Source organism: Festucalex cinctus, unplaced genomic scaffold (assembly GCF_051991245.1).
Source record: "Festucalex cinctus isolate MCC-2025b unplaced genomic scaffold, RoL_Fcin_1.0 HiC_scaffold_26, whole genome shotgun sequence".
In the NCBI taxonomy this organism is placed as follows: Eukaryota; Metazoa; Chordata; class Actinopteri; order Syngnathiformes; family Syngnathidae; genus Festucalex; species Festucalex cinctus.
Window position 1 is genome coordinate 505,513 of NW_027520273.1, and position 15,332 is coordinate 520,844.

Consider the following 15,332-nt stretch of genomic DNA (forward strand, 5'->3'; position numbering starts at 1 on the left):
CCCGAAGTCCAATTCCAGGAATTCAACCTGGACCGAGGTCGATTTCCAGGATTTCGACCGATGGGCTAAACCTGGCCCGCGCAGCGGGCCCCAAGCGCACCGAGGCCCCGCGAAGCGGGGCCGAGAACACCGCCATGGTAGCACCCGGGGAGGGAGGTTCCGTTTCCGGCTTGAGTCGATTTCCAGGAATTCGACACATCCAGGGTCGATTTCCAGGATTTCGACCGATGGGCTAAACCCGGCCCGCGAAGCGGGCCCCAAGCGCACCGAGGCCCCGCGAAGCGGGGCCGAGAACACCGCCATGGTAGCACCCGGGGAGGGAGGTTCCGTTTCCGGCTTGAGTCGATTTCCAGGAATTCGACACATCCAAGGTCGATTTCCAGGATTTCGACCGATGGGCTAAACCTGGCCCGCGAAGCGGGCCCCAAGCGCACCGAGGCCCCGCGAAGCGGGGCCGAGAACACCGCCATGGTAGCACCCGGGGAGGGAGGTTCCGTTTCCGGCTTGAGTCGATTTCCAGGAATTCGACACATCCAGGGTCGATTTCCAGGATTTCGACCGATGGGCTAAACCTGGGCCGCGCAGCGGGCCCCAAGCGCACCGAGGCCCCGCGAAGCGGGGCCGAGAACACCGCCATGGTAGCACCCGGGGAGGGAGGTTCCGTTTCCGGCTTGAGTTGATTTCCAGGAATTCGACACATCCAGGGTCGATTTCCAGGATTTCGACCGATGGGCTAAACCCGGCCCGCGAAGCGGGCCCCAAGCGCACCGAGGCCCCGCGAAGCGGGGCCGAGAACACCGCCATGGTAGCACCCGGGGAGGGAGGTTCCGTTTCCGGCTTGAGTCGATTTCCAGGAATTCGACACATCCAAGGTCGATTTCCAGGATTTCGACCGATGGACTAAACCTGGCCCGCGAAGCGGGCCCCAAGCGCACCGAGGCCCCGCGAAGCGGGGCCGAGAACACCGCCATGGTAGCACCCGGGGAGGGAGGTTCCGTTTCCGGCTTGAGTCGATTTCCAGGAATTCGACACATCCAGGGTCGATTTCCAGGATTTCGACCGATGGGCTAAACCTGGCCCGCGCAGCGGGCCCCAAGCGCACCGAGGCCCCGCGAAGCGGGGCCGAGAACACCGCCATGGTAGCACCCGGGGAGGGAGGTTCCGTTTCCGGCTTGAGTCGATTTCCAGGAATTCGACACATCCAGGGTCGATTTCCAGGATTTCGACCGATGGGCTAAACCCGGCCCGCGAAGCGGGCCCCAAGCGCACCGAGGCCCCGCGAAGCGGGGCCGAGAACACCGCCATGGTAGCACCCGGGGAGGGAGGTTCCGTTTCCGGCTTGAGTCGATTTCCAGGAATTCGACACATCCAAGGTCGATTTCCAGGATTTCGACCGATGGGCTAAACCCGGCCCGCGAAGCGGGCCCCAAGCGCACCGAGGCCCCGCGAAGCGGGGCCGAGAACACCGCCATGGTAGCACCAGAGGAGGGAGGTTCCGTTTCCGGCTTGAGTCGATTTCCAGGAATTCGACACATCCAAGGTCGATTTCCAGGATTTCGACCGATGGGCTAAACCCGGCCCGCAAAGCGGGCCCCAAGCGCACCGAGGCCCCGCGAAGCGGGGCCGAGAACACCGCCATGGTAGCACCCGGGGAGGGAGGTTCCGTTTCCGGCTTGAGTCGATTTCCAGGAATTCGACACATCCAAGGTCGATTTCCAGGATTTCGACCGATGGGCTAAACCCGGCCCGCGAAGCGGGCCCCAAGCGCACCGAGGCCCCGCGAAGCGGGGCCGAGAACACCGCCATGGTAGCACCCGGGGAGGGAGGTTCCGTTTCCGGCTTGAGTCGATTTCCAGGAATTCGACACATCCAAGGTCGATTTCCAGGATTTCGACCGATGGGCTAAACCCGGCCCGCGAAGCGGGCCCCAAGCGCACCGAGGCCCCGCGAAGCGGGGCCGAGAACACCGCCATGGTAGCACCCGGGGAGGGAGGTTCCGTTTCCGGCTTGAGTCGATTTCCAGGAATTCGACACATCCAGGGTCGATTTCCAGGATTTCGACCGATGGGCTAAACCCGGCCCGCGAAGCGGGCCCCAAGCGCACCGAGGCCCCGCGAAGCGGGGCCGAGAACACCGCCATGGTAGCACCCGGGGAGGGAGGTTCCGTTTCCGGCTTGAGTCGATTTCCAGGAATTCGACACATCCAAGGTCGATTTCCAGGATTTCGACCGATGGGCTAAACCCGGCCCGCAAAGCGGGCCCCAAGCGCACCGAGGCCCCGCGAAGCGGGGCCGAGAACACCGCCATGGTAGCACCCGGGGAGGGAGGTTCCGTTTCCGGCTTGAGTCGATTTCCAGGAATTCGACACATCCAAGGTCGATTTCCAGGATTTCGACCGATGGGCTAAACCCGGCCCGCGAAGCGGGCCCCAAGCGCACCGAGGCCCCGCGAAGCGGGGCCGAGAACACCGCCATGGTAGCACCCGGGGAGGGAGGTTCCGTTTCCGGCTTGAGTCGATTTCCAGGAATTCGACACATCCAAGGTCGATTTCCAGGATTTCGACCGATGGGCTAAACCCGGCCCGCGAAGCGGGCCCCAAGCGCACCGAGGCCCCGCGAAGCGGGGCCGAGAACACCGCCATGGTACCACCCGGGGAGGGAGGTTCCGTTCCCGGCTTGAGTCGATTTCCAGGAATTCGACATCATCCAAGGTCGATTTCCAGGATTTCGACCGATGGGCTAAACCTGGCCCGCGAAGCGGGCCCCAAGCGCACCGAGGCCCCGCGGAGCGGGGCCGAGAACACCGCCATGGTACCACCCGGGGAGGGAGGTTCGGTTCCCGGCTTGAGTCGATTTCCAGGAATTCGACATCATCCAACGTCCATTTCCAGGATTTCGACCGATGGGCTAAACCTGGCCCGCGCAGCGGGCCCCAAGCGCACCGAGGCCCCGCGAAGCGGGGCCGAGAACACCGCCATGGTGCCACCCGGGGAGGGAGGTTCGGTTCCCGGCTTGAGTCGATTTCCAGGAATTCGACCCCATCCAAGGTCCATTTCCAGGATTTCGACCGATGGGCTAAACCCGGCCCGCGCAGCGGGCCCCAAGCGCACCGAGGCCCCGCAAAGCGGGGCCAAGAACACCGCCATGGTAGCACCCGGGGAGGGAGGTTCGGTTTCCGGCTTGAGTCGATTTCCAGGAATTCGACACATCCAGGGTCGATTTCCCGGATTTCGACCGATGGGCTAAACCTGGCCCGCGAAGCGGGCCCCAAGCGCACCGAGGCCCCGCGAAGCGGGGCCGAGTACCGCCATGGTAGCACCCGGGGAGGGAGGTTCGGTTCCCGGCTTGAGTCGATTTCCAGGAATTCGACCCCATCCAAGGTCGATTTCCAGGATTTCGACCGATGGGCTAAACCTGGCCCGCGCAGCGGGCCCCAAGCGCACCGAGGCCCCGCGAAGCAGGGCCCAGTACCGCCATGGTAGCACCCGGGGAGGGAGGTTCGGTTCCCGGCTTGAGTCGATTTCCAGGAATTCGACCCCATCCAAGGTCCATTTCCAGGATTTCGACCGATGGGCTAAACCTGGCCCGCGCAGCGGGCCCCAAGCGCACCGAGGCCCCGCGAAGCGGGGCCGAGTACCGCCATGGTAGCACCCGGGGAGGGAGGTTCGGTTCCCGGCTTGAGTCGATTTCCAGGAATTCGACCCCATCCAAGGTCGATTTCCAGGATTTCGACCGATGGGCTAAACCTGGCCCGCGAAGCGGGCCCCAAGCACACCGAGGCCCCGCGAAGCGGGGCCGAGAACACCGCCATGGTAGCACCCGGGGAGGGAGGTTCGGTTCCCGGCTTGAGTCGATTTCCAGGAATTCGACCACATCCAAGGTCGATTTCCAGGATTTCGACCGATGGGCTAAACCTGGCCCGCGCAGCGGGCCCCAAGCGCACCGAGGCCCCGCGAAGCGGGGCCGAGAACACCGCCATGGTAGCACCCGGGGAGGGAGGTTCCGTTTCCGGCTTGAGTCGATTTCCAGGAATTCGACACATCCAGGGTCGATTTCCAGGATTTCGACCGATGGGCTAAACCCGGCCCGCGAAGCGGGCCCCAAGCGCACCGAGGCCCCGCGAAGCGGGGCCGAGAACACCGCCATGGTAGCACCCGGGGAGGGAGGTTCCGTTTCCGGCTTGAGTCGATTTCCAGGAATTCGACACATCCAAGGTCGATTTCCAGGATTTCGACCGATGGGCTAAACCCGGCCCGCGAAGCGGGCCCCAAGCGCACCGAGGCCCCGCGAAGCGGGGCCGAGAACACCGCCATGGTAGCACCCGGGGAGGGAGGTTCCGTTTCCGGCTTGAGTCGATTTCCAGGAATTCGACACATCCAGGGTCGATTTCCAGGATTTCGACCGATGGGCTAAACCCGGCCCGCGAAGCGGGCCCCAAGCGCACCGAGGCCCCGCGAAGCGGGGCCGAGAACACCGCCATGGTAGCACCCGGGGAGGGAGGTTCCGTTTCCGGCTTGAGTCGATTTCCAGGAATTCGACACATCCAGGGTCGATTTCCAGGATTTCGACCGATGGGCTAAACCTGGGCCGCGCAGCGGGCCCCAAGCGCACCGAGGCCCCGCGAAGCGGGGCCGAGAACACCGCCATGGTAGCACCCGGGGAGGGAGGTTCCGTTTCCGGCTTGAGTCGATTTCCAGGAATTCGACACATCCAGGGTCGATTTCCAGGATTTCGACCGATGGGCTAAACCCGGCCCGCGAAGCGGGCCCCAAGCGCACCGAGGCCCCGCGAAGCGGGGCCGAGAACACCGCCATGGTAGCACCCGGGGAGGGAGGCTCCGTTTCCGGCTTGAGTCGATTTCCAGGAATTCGACACATCCAGGGTCGATTTCCAGGATTTCGACCGATGGGCTAAACCCGGCCCGCGAAGCGGGCCCCAAGCGCACCGAGGCCCCGCGAAGCGGGGCCGAGAACACCGCCATGGTAGCACCCGGGGAGGGAGGTTCCGTTTCCGGCTTGAGTCGATTTCCAGGAATTCGACACATCCAGGGTCGATTTCCAGGATTTCGACCGATGGGCTAAACCCGGCCCGCGAAGCGGGCCCCAAGCGCACCGAGGCCCCGCGAAGCGGGGCCGAGAACACCGCCATGGTAGCACCCGGGGAGGGAGGTTCGGTTCCCGGCTTGAGTCGATTTCCAGGAATTCGACCCCATCCAAGGTCGATTTCCAGGATTTCGACCGATGGGCTAAACCTGGCCCGCGCAGCGGGCCCCAAGCGCACCGAGGCCCCGCGAAGCGGGGCCGAGTACCGCCATGGTAGCACCCGGGGAGGGAGGTTCGGTTCCCGGCTTGAGTCGATTTCCAGGAATTCGACCCCATCCAAGGTCCATTTCCAGGATTTCGACCGATGGGCTAAACCTGGCCCGCGAAGCGGGCCCCAAGCGCACCGAGGCCCCGCGGAGCGGGGCCGGGAACACCGCCATGGTAGCACCCGGGGAGGGAGGTTCGGTTCCCGGCTTGAGTCGATTTCCAGGAATTCGACCCCATCCAAGGTCCATTTCCAGGATTTCGACCGATGGGCTAAACCTGGCCCGCGCAGCGGGCCCCAAGCGCACCGAGGCCCCGCGAAGCGGGGCCGAGTACCGCCATGGTAGCACCCGGGGAGGGAGGTTCGGTTCCCGGCTTGAGTCGATTTCCAGGAATTCGACCCCATCCAAGGTCCATTTCCAGGATTTCGACCGATGGGCTAAACCCGGCCCGCGCAGCGGGCCCCAAGCGCACCGAGGCCCCGCGAAGCGGGGCCGAGTACCGCCATGGTAGCACCCGGGGAGGGAGGTTCGGTTCCCGGCTTGAGTCGATTTCCAGGAATTCGACCCCATCCAAGGTCGATTTCCAGGATTTCGACCGATGGGCTAAACCTGGCCCGCGCAGCGGGCCCCAAGCGCACCGAGGCCCCGCGGAGCGGGGCCGAGAACACCGCCATGGTACCACCCGGGGAGGGAGGTTCGGTTCCCGGCTTGAGTCGATTTCCAGGAATTCGACACATCCAGGGTCGATTTCCAGGATTTCGACCGATGGGCTAAACCTGGCCCGCGCAGCGGGCCCCAAGCGCACCGAGGCCCCGCGAAGCGGGGCCGAGTACCGCCATGGTAGCACCCGGGGAGGGAGGTTCGGTTCCCGGCTTGAGTCGATTTCCAGGAATTCGACCCCATCAAAGGTCGATTTCCAGGATTTCGACCGATGGGCTAAACCTGGCCCGCGCAGCGGGCCCCAAGCGCACCGAGGCCCCGCGAAGCGGGGCCGAGTACCGCCATGGTAGCACCCGGGGAGGGAGGTTCGGTTCCCGGCTTGAGTCGATTTCCAGGAATTCGACCCCATCCAAGGTCCATTTCCAGGATTTCGACCGATGGGCTAAACCTGGCCCGCGAAGCGGGCCCCAAGCACACCGAGGCCCCGCGAAGCGGGGCCGAGAACACCGCCATGGTACCACCCGGGGAGGGAGGTTCGGTTCCCGGCTTGAGTCGATTTCCAGGAATTCGACCCCATCCAAGGTCCATTTCCAGGATTTCGACCGATGGGCTAAACCTGGCCCGCGAAGCGGGCCCCAAGCGCACCGAGGCCCCGCGAAGCGGGGCCGAGAACACCGCCATGGTACCACCCGGGGAGGGAGGTTCGGTTCCCGGCTTGAGTCGATTTCCAGGAATTCGACCCCATCCAAGGTCGATTTCCAGGATTTCGACCGATGGGCTAAACCTGGCCCGCGCAGCGGGCCCCAAGCGCACCGAGGCCCCGCGAAGCGGGGCCGAGTACCGCCATGGTAGCACCCGGGGAGGGAGGTTCGGTTCCCGGCTTGAGTCGATTTCCAGGAATTCGACCCCATCCAAGGTCCATTTCCAGGATTTCGACCGATGGGCTAAACCTGGCCCGCGAAGCGGGCCCCAAGCGCACCGAGGCCCCGCGAAGCGGGGCCGAGAACACCGCCATGGTAGCACCCGGGGAGGGAGGTTCGGTTCCCGGCTTGAGTCGATTTCCAGGAATTCGACCCCATCCAAGGTCGATTTCCAGGATTTCGACCGATGGGCTAAACCTGGCCCGCGCAGCGGGCCCCAAGCGCACCGAGGCCCCGCGAAGCGGGGCCGAGTACCGCCATGGTACCACCCGGGGAGGGAGGTTCGGTTCCCGGCTTGAGTCGATTTCCAGGAATTCGACCCCATCCAAGGTCCATTTCCAGGATTCCGACCGATGGGCTAAACCCGGCCCGCGAAGCGGGCCCCAAGCGCACCGAGGCCCCGCGGAGCGGGGCCGAGAACACCGGCATGGTTCGTCCCGGGTTTGGTGGGTCCAGCTCCCCTTCGGTCGAATTCCAGGAATTCAACCTGGAGCGAGGTCAACTTCCAGGAATGCTACCGATGGGCTCGACCTGGCCCGCGCAGTGGGCCCCAAGCGCACCGAGGCCCCGCGGAGCGGGGCCGAGAACACCGGCATGGTTGGTCCCGGGTTTGGTGGGTCCAGCTCCCCTTCGGTCGAATTCCAGGAATTCAACCTGGAGCGAGGTCAACTTCCAGGAATGCTACCGATGGGCTCGACCTGGCGCAGTTCCTGGAATTGGGCGGAGCGGGTCCCAAGCGGAGCTAGCCCCCGCGAGGCTCCGCGAAGCGGGGCCGAGAACACCGGGATTGAGGCTCGCCGATCCGCTGGGTCATTCACCCGTCTACGCCCAATTCCTGGAATCTGACCCTGAACCAAGGGTCAGTTCCAGGAATTGGGCGGAGCGGGTCCCAAGCGGAGCTAGCCCCCCCCGGGATTGCGGCTCGCGGGGTCGCTGGTTCCGTGGCCGGCCTCCGCCCAGTTCCTGGAATTGGACCCCCAACCAAGGTCCAGTTCCAGGAACTGTGCGGAGCGGATCCCAAGCGCAATTTTTAAAGAAATAAACTAGCGATTGGTCAACTTTGCTCTCAAGGCAACAGATAAACAAGCCAAACAAGAAATATAAACCTTTATACAACAACAATCTCAGTTATAACAACATATGTACAGTAATTTACACAGGATTTTCTGTTTTTAATTTTAAACAGATAAACAAGCCAAACAAGAAATATAAACATATATACAGTAACAATCTAAGTTATAACAACATATTTACAGTAATTTAGACAGGATTTTCTTGTTTTTAATTTAAAACAGATAAACAAACCAAACAAGAAATCTAAACATATATTCAAGAAGTTGTATTAACATATTTACAGCAATTTCTCTGTGTTAAGTGTCAATGTCCATGGCAATTTCAGCAGTCGCTCTTTCTTTATTCTCTGTTTGGGTTTCCATTTCTCCGCCTTCCAAGTCTGTTGTGCTCCCATTTTGGCTATCGCCATCCTCATAGGAGGTGCTGGTATCATCGTTTGTCCCCTCCTCATCCGTACTGGTTTTGTCCCCCTCGGAGGCGCCAGTGTCATCATCGGTGTCATCGTCGTCGTCATCCTCGTCGTCGTCATCATTCTTGTCATCCTCGCTGCCATCGTCCTCGTCATCCTCATCGTCCTCGTCGTCGTCCTCGTCGTCCTCGTCGTCCTCGTCCTTGTCCTGGCCTGCGCCCTCCTGGCCTTCTGCTGCTAATGATTTTGAAAGAAAAAGAGTCATTTTTTTTGCTAGCAAGTATTAACATGCAATGAAAGGACTAATGCAAATAAAGGTCTATCATGATTGATTGTGAAAGACTTACATTGTCCTCTCTTTGTTTTGCTGGAGGATTTGACCAGAGAGCGCAGGATGGACATGCGGATTTGGTGGCTTTCTTGCGCAGATGCCTCCGACCCCAGCATGTAAAACTTTTGGGCGGTTTTGGGGTCGTGGCACATGCTTTTGTTGATTCGCTTCGTCTCGGGCTCGGCGAGACTGCGACCAGCCTGTAGGAGAGTAGGTGAAAATATTCAACAATGACAAGAATCCCGTTCTGAGTACGGAAGTAGCAATATGAATCAAAGTCACACACCCATGTTGCAATGGCCGTCCGTATATCCCGGAGGTTGGGTTTACCGGGCAGCCCCATTTGACGCCACGCCTTCGTGAAATACTCCCCCATTTTAACACACTCGCTGCCTTGTGTGTTAAAAAAGAAGGTTTGTGGATTTTTGTGGAAGCCGCGAAGATGCGGCCTCAATTTCTCCAGCTTCAGCAGACAGTGCATGGTGACCTGGTTGACCGTCACCATAGCCGGCCCAAAGGATTGGGCCGTCTTGTGATCCGGTACCTGCGTGTGAAAGTCCAATGTAGAAGAAAATGTTATGCGGTGCCAATCGATTTCTATGACAACTTGAAAATCTCCGTCGTTAACACTTACCCTGATGATGAAGGTGCCCTTGTACAGTTCTGCTTCCAGGATGTTCTCTGGCTTGATGGACATGAAGACGCACTTGCGGTGCCCCGACATGATTGCCATCACTCCCACCAGCAGCCCTGTGCAGTATTGAAGAGCGGCGGTGTTGTGCAACCCTTTGGCCAGCTCATTTATGGCCGCCTTCGCCTCGCTCGGAGCCCTTTTAACGAACATGAGCATGTTCCTCGAGCTCACCAGTTTGTCTGTAGAAAAATTGGGCCAATTACTCAGCGACATCAGGCTTTAAGTGAAAGAGTAACCTGTTTTTACAGAAACTAACCTTTCTTAGCTCTCTTGTACTCGAGCCTCTGTTTGACGATGGCTGCCCCCAGCCCCTTCTTCCAGCTGGCCAACCTCGACAGAGCATAATTTATATGTTGTTTTGTTGCCCTGACCTTCGGTAAATTCGACACTGCAACAAAGTTGAGGAAGGCCTCGACGTCAACAATAACGTGCTTTTGGCTCGTGGGTTTGAGGGTTTCTTGAAGTTTCTTGAGAAAACTGAAGAGCAAACGATGGAAAGGATAAGCAGTGTTAATACAGAAATGAATGCAATGACTTGGATTTGTAGAGAACAAAGCAGAGCTACATACTCATGAAGCCTGTTCGTGTCGTGCAGGAACTGGAGGCCCTTATTGATGTCGGAGCCGGCCTCCACCCCAGACATGTGCAAAATAAACCTTTTGGCATACGATCGCCGTTGGTTTATATTTCGCCGTGCTTGGGAGGTCTGGCTGGGTCCGGTCAGGTGTTCTGTAAATGCTCTGAGAAGGTTTTCTAAAAGTAAAAATTACAGGTAGCATCTTCACAGGAGAGCGGTATCTTTGTGTAAGTAAACACCACTAATACTCACCTAGGTTTGGTGTGCGGCACAGTGGGGTGGTGCACGGCTGGATCTTCCACATGGAGAGGGCTGTCGATGTGGACGGGGTTGGAGGAGCATCGTCAATTGTTGCAGATGGCGAGGCGGGAGTGGCAGCGGGTGCAGCGGCGGGCGTGGCAGCAGGTGCAGCGGCGGGAGTGGCAGCAGGTGCAGCGGCGGGAGTGGCAGCAGGGGCAGCGGCGGGAGTGGCAGCAGGTGCAGCGGCGGGAGTGGCAGCAGGGGCAGCGGCGGGAGTGGCAGCAGGGGCAGCGGCGGGAGTGGCAGCAGGGGCAGCGGCGGGAGTGGCAGCAGGTGCAGCGGCGGGAGAGGCAGGCGCAGCGGCGGGAGCGGCAGCAGGTCCAGCGGCGGGAGAGGCGGGTGCAGCGGCGGGAGCGGCAGCAGGTTCAGCGGCCGGAGTGGCAGCAGGTGGAGCGGCAGGTGCAGCGGCGGGAGTGGCATCAGCTGCAGCCACGGGAGTGGCAGCAGGGGCAGGCGCTGCGGCAAGAGCGGCAGGTGCATCGGTAGCAGGAGTTGGAGGTGGTGTTTCAGCAGCTCTTTGATGCAGGAGAGTCTGCGTCAAGTTCTGCAGGCCTTCAACTTCCTGTAGCAGCATTTGCAATTGTACCTTGACCAAAGCCAACCCATCGGCCACATGGGTCAACGTTAAACTTTGATCCCCTGCTGCTTCTGTGGGAGCCATCGCCACTCGCCCGGGGGATGGAATGAAGAGGTTCCTCCCTGGTGTCAGTGGCACCTGGCACCCGGTAAGCTCCTCGCGGTGGGGTGGTGTGCCGAGAAGTTCTGGGGGAATTTGAACCGCTTCTGCTTCTCCTTGTTCGGTTTCTATCATGTGCCTCAATTGCCGCTTAATCGCAGCTTTTTTGGCTTTTGCCATAATTTTGGCCAATGTCTTTCCCTGTAGAATAATAAGCAAAGATTGAACGGAATATGAAGTAAAATTACAGTGTGTGTTTTACAAAGTTGCTGCGTAAAGTGGACATACTGGTTCAACTCCATGGAGCAAAAGGAGGTGCTTATCGAGTCGCGTGAATTCTTTAGAATCGCAATGCTCCACGGGGCACCTGAGTTTCCCGCTGTAGCGGAGGTTTTTCTTCGCAAGGTACAGACGCCTCATTGTGTCATCCTTGTACCCGTGCACTCCCTTGACGTGGCGGGACAGGGAGGCATAGGACTTGTTGCAGAGAGGACATTGTCTCTAGGGTGAAAAAGCCATTTGAATGTTAAAAAAAATAAAATAAAAATTAATCTAGATCAATATTCACAAATGGTCATGAGTAAAGTTCATGAGGTCAAGTTCCAGGAATGGGACCTCCATGCTGGTCTGAAGGGAGCGATTTACCATATTTCTGAATTCCTTCTCTGAGGTGAGAGCTGCTCCACATATTACCCGTAAGAGATGAAAAACTTTGAGTGGCGTCGTAGTGGATATTGAGGTTGTTGCCAATCTGGATGGGTAAGGTCACTTTTCAGGAATTGGACCTCCATACGTTAAGTATATCACAGGCAAAGACAGACAGTGCAATGCTTGATAATGTCTATTTCCTGGAAGAGTACATGTAAAAATGTATTTTTCCTGGAAGACTACCTGTACTAAATCGCCTCTTTCCTGGAACATTACATGTAAGAACATGTATATTTCCTGGAAGAGTACGTGTGGTAACATGTCTCCTTCCTGAAAAACTACATGTAAAAATGTATTTTTCCTGGAAAACTACATGTAAAAATGTCTTTTTCCTGGAATATTACATGTAATAACATGTGTATTTCCTGGAAGAGTACATCGGCTTCCAGGATAGCGACATAAAAAAAGATAGGCTTTTAGCAAAAAGTGCCCAAGTCATTAATTGATGAAGCAGGTGAAAATGAGCACTAATTTGTCAATAATAATCATTTTTTAAAAAATACAATGCACGGAACCAGGAGAGCAACACAGGTTGAGTCTTACCTTCATGGTGGCACAGTTGGAAATGAGAAAAACGGTTAAAGGGGCCCCCGCCTCTTCTTATAGGATGGTTCAAAAATGAAGACACACCCCTTTTGGGGAGTGCCAAATTGAGTCTGTATTCTGGAAGAGGACATGTACTGACATGTCTCTGTCTCTATCCTGGAACACTACATGTATATATCCTGGAAGAGTACACTGGCTTCCAGAATAGTGACATAAAAAAAGATAGGCTTTTAGCTTGAAAATGCCCAAGTCCTTAATTGATAAAGAAGGCGGAAATGAGCACTAATTTGTCAATATTAATAATTAAAACAAAAAACTAAAGAAAGAACTAGAATGCGTGGACCCAGCAGAGTGACACAGGGTTAGTTTTAACTTCATGGTGGCAAATTTGGAAATGAGAACACAGGTAGAGGGGCCCGTCGTTTAATTGGGTGCTTCCAGATTGAAGGCACACCTCATGTACTAACACGTCTCCTTCCTGGAAAACTACATGTAAAAATGTCTTTTTCCTGGAATATTACATGTAATAACATGTATATTTCCTGGAAGAGTACATCGGCTTCCAGGATAGCGACATAAAAAAAGACAGGCTTTTAGCAAAAAGTGCCCAAGTCATTAATTGATGAAGCAGGTGAAAATGAACACTAATTTGTCAATAATAATCATTTTTTTAAAAATACAATGCACGGAACCAGGAGAGCAACACAGGTTGAGTCTTACCTTCATGGTGGCACAGTTGGAAATGAGAAAAACGGTTAAAGGGGCCCCCGCCTCTTCTTATAGGATGGTTCAAAAATGAAGACACACCCCTTTTGGGGAGTGCCAAATTGAGTCTGTATCGTGGAAGAGGACATGTTTCTATCCTGAAATATTACATGTATATATCCTGGAAGCGAACATGTCTCTATCCTGAAATATTACATGTATATATCCTGGAAGAGTACATTGGCTTCCAGAATCGTTACATACAGAATTAGGGTTTTAGTTAGAAAATGCCTGAGTCATTCATTAATAAAGCAGGTGGAAATGAGCAGTAATTTGTCAATATTAATCATTAAAAATAAAAAATAAACTAGAATGTGTGGAACCAGGAGAGTGAAACAGGATTAGTCTTACCTTCATAGTGGCAAAGTTTGAAACGAAAATGCATGTAGGGCTTTTATAGAGTTAGGGTTTTAGCTTGAAAATGCCCAAGTTATGAATTGATAAAGCGGGTGAAAATGAGCAGTAATTAGTCAATATTAATCATTAAAAAATTAAAAAAATATATATATATAATGTGTGGAACCAAGAGAATGAAACAGGATGAGTCTTACCTTCATAGTGGCAAAGCTTGAAACGAAAAAGCATGTAGGGCTTTTATAGAGTTAGGGTTTTGAACTTGAAAATGCCCAAGTCATGAATTGATAAAGCGGGTGAAAATGATCAGTAATTTGTCAATATGAATGATTTTTAGAAATAGAATGTGTGGAACCAGGAGCGTGACACATGGTGAGTCTTACCTTCATGGTGGCAATGAGTGAATGGTGGATAAGGTAATTTTCCAGGAATTGGGCTGACCTTCCAAGATATAGACCAAGTTGTATTTTCCAGGAATTGGGCTGACCTTCCAAGTTCTAGAGCAACTTGGAAAGAATTCTTGAGCCGGCAGCATCTTGTGTCAATATGTAGGACTTTTGGTCAAGTTCCAGGAAGCGGACCCCAATTCCAACTTTTGTGCCCTCAGTTAGAAAAGTCAAATTTTGTGAGACTGGGTGAGTTTTACCTTCATGTTGGCAATGAGTGAATGGTGGATAAGGTAATTTTCCAGGAATTGGTCTGACCTTCCAAGATATAGACCAAGTTGTATTTTCCAGGAATTGGGCTGACCTTCCAAGTTCTAGACCAACTTGGAACGAATTTTTGAGCCGGCAGCATCTTGTGTCAATATGTAGGACTTTTGGTCAAGTTCCAGGAAGCGGACCCCAATTCCAACTTTTGTGCCCTCAGTTAGAAAAGTCAAATTTTGTGTGCTAAAATTATTATACGGTCTCTTGGCGCCATCATGTGGCCAAGTAGGCCAACTGCAGTTTTTTGAATTTTTAAATTGCATTTTTTTGCTCCAAAAAAGCATTTTTATGACACGAAAATTAGCCTTAGATACATTTCAGAAGAGAGCGATGCATTTTTGCCGTTTTTAGGAGTTTTAAACGTTTAGTTCCAAATTTGTCAAATTCCAGGAAATGCGCCGCCGATAATGTGGATTCCAAATCGCGGGGTTCTAACGGGATGCTATCGGGGCATAATTAGGGTTAGGCGCCGGGCTGACCCCGACGCCCCGAAGTCGGAAATGACGTCGCTTTCGCGGAAGCCTTATGAATGGCGGTCTATGGGAAGCTGGAATTCGACTTGGAAGTTAGCCACTGTGCTAACGCGCGCTCCATTGACTTTGAATGGCGGGGGCATAACTCCCGCGCGCCACTTGGAACCGGGTTTGGAACGAGGTCGCGATTCCGGGTTCCGGTGAAAATGTCGGCTAATCGAAACGGGAAAAATCGCCGCGGATAGTGCGAAATTCGTAGGCGCCGGCGACGCGTTTCGTTTGAAAAGGTTTTTTGTTTAAGTATTTTTTAAGGGCCGTTTTAAAAACGCGGGTGCGGTTCGGGCGAGCGGACACCAGGTGTCGCGTGTGAGCCCGGTCGAATTCCAGGAATCGCGCACGGGTCGTATTCCGTGAACCGCGCCGGTCGGAGTCCGGGAATTGTACTTGTCGTGTTCCGTGAACCGTGCGCGTCGGTTTTCGGGAACGGCGGGGTCGTATTCCGTGAATCGTACGCGTCGCATTCCGGGAACTGTACGGGTCGTAATTCCGTGAATTGTACCGGTCGGGGTCCGGGAATTGTGCTGGTCGAATACCGGGAATTGCGCTGGTCGTGTTCCGTGAACTGTACGCGTCGGATTCCAGGAATTGTACGCGTCGGATTCCAGGAACTGTACGGGTCGGATTCCAGGAACTGTACGCGTCGGATTCCAGGAACTGTACGGGTCGGATTCCATGAACTGTATGTGTCGGATTCCAGGAATTGTACTGGTCGTATTCCATGAACTGTACATGTCGGATTCCAGGAATTGTACTGGTCGGGGTCCGGGA

At 55.7% G+C, this 15,332-nt stretch overlaps 1 protein-coding gene across 2 annotated transcripts; it reads right to left on the bottom strand.

The window, feature by feature from the left end:
* Window positions 1–8,090: 8,090 nt before the first annotated feature.
* On the bottom strand, window positions 8,091–9,403 carry LOC144011101 (uncharacterized). Of its 2 annotated transcripts, none has more exons than XM_077511561.1 (4): window positions 9,336–9,403; window positions 8,988–9,245; window positions 8,718–8,901; window positions 8,091–8,604 (listed from the first exon to the last, which is right to left on the bottom strand). In XM_077511561.1, exons 1-4 carry the CDS (start codon window positions 9,396–9,398, stop codon window positions 8,258–8,260), a joined length of 852 nt encoding a protein of 283 aa, XP_077367687.1. In that variant the 5' UTR covers window positions 9,399–9,403; the 3' UTR covers window positions 8,091–8,257. The 2 variants fall into 2 exon arrangements, with proteins under 2 accessions (XP_077367687.1, XP_077367686.1); XM_077511560.1 differs by having other exon boundaries at window positions 8,091–8,607.
* Window positions 9,404–15,332: the final 5,929 nt, after the last annotated feature.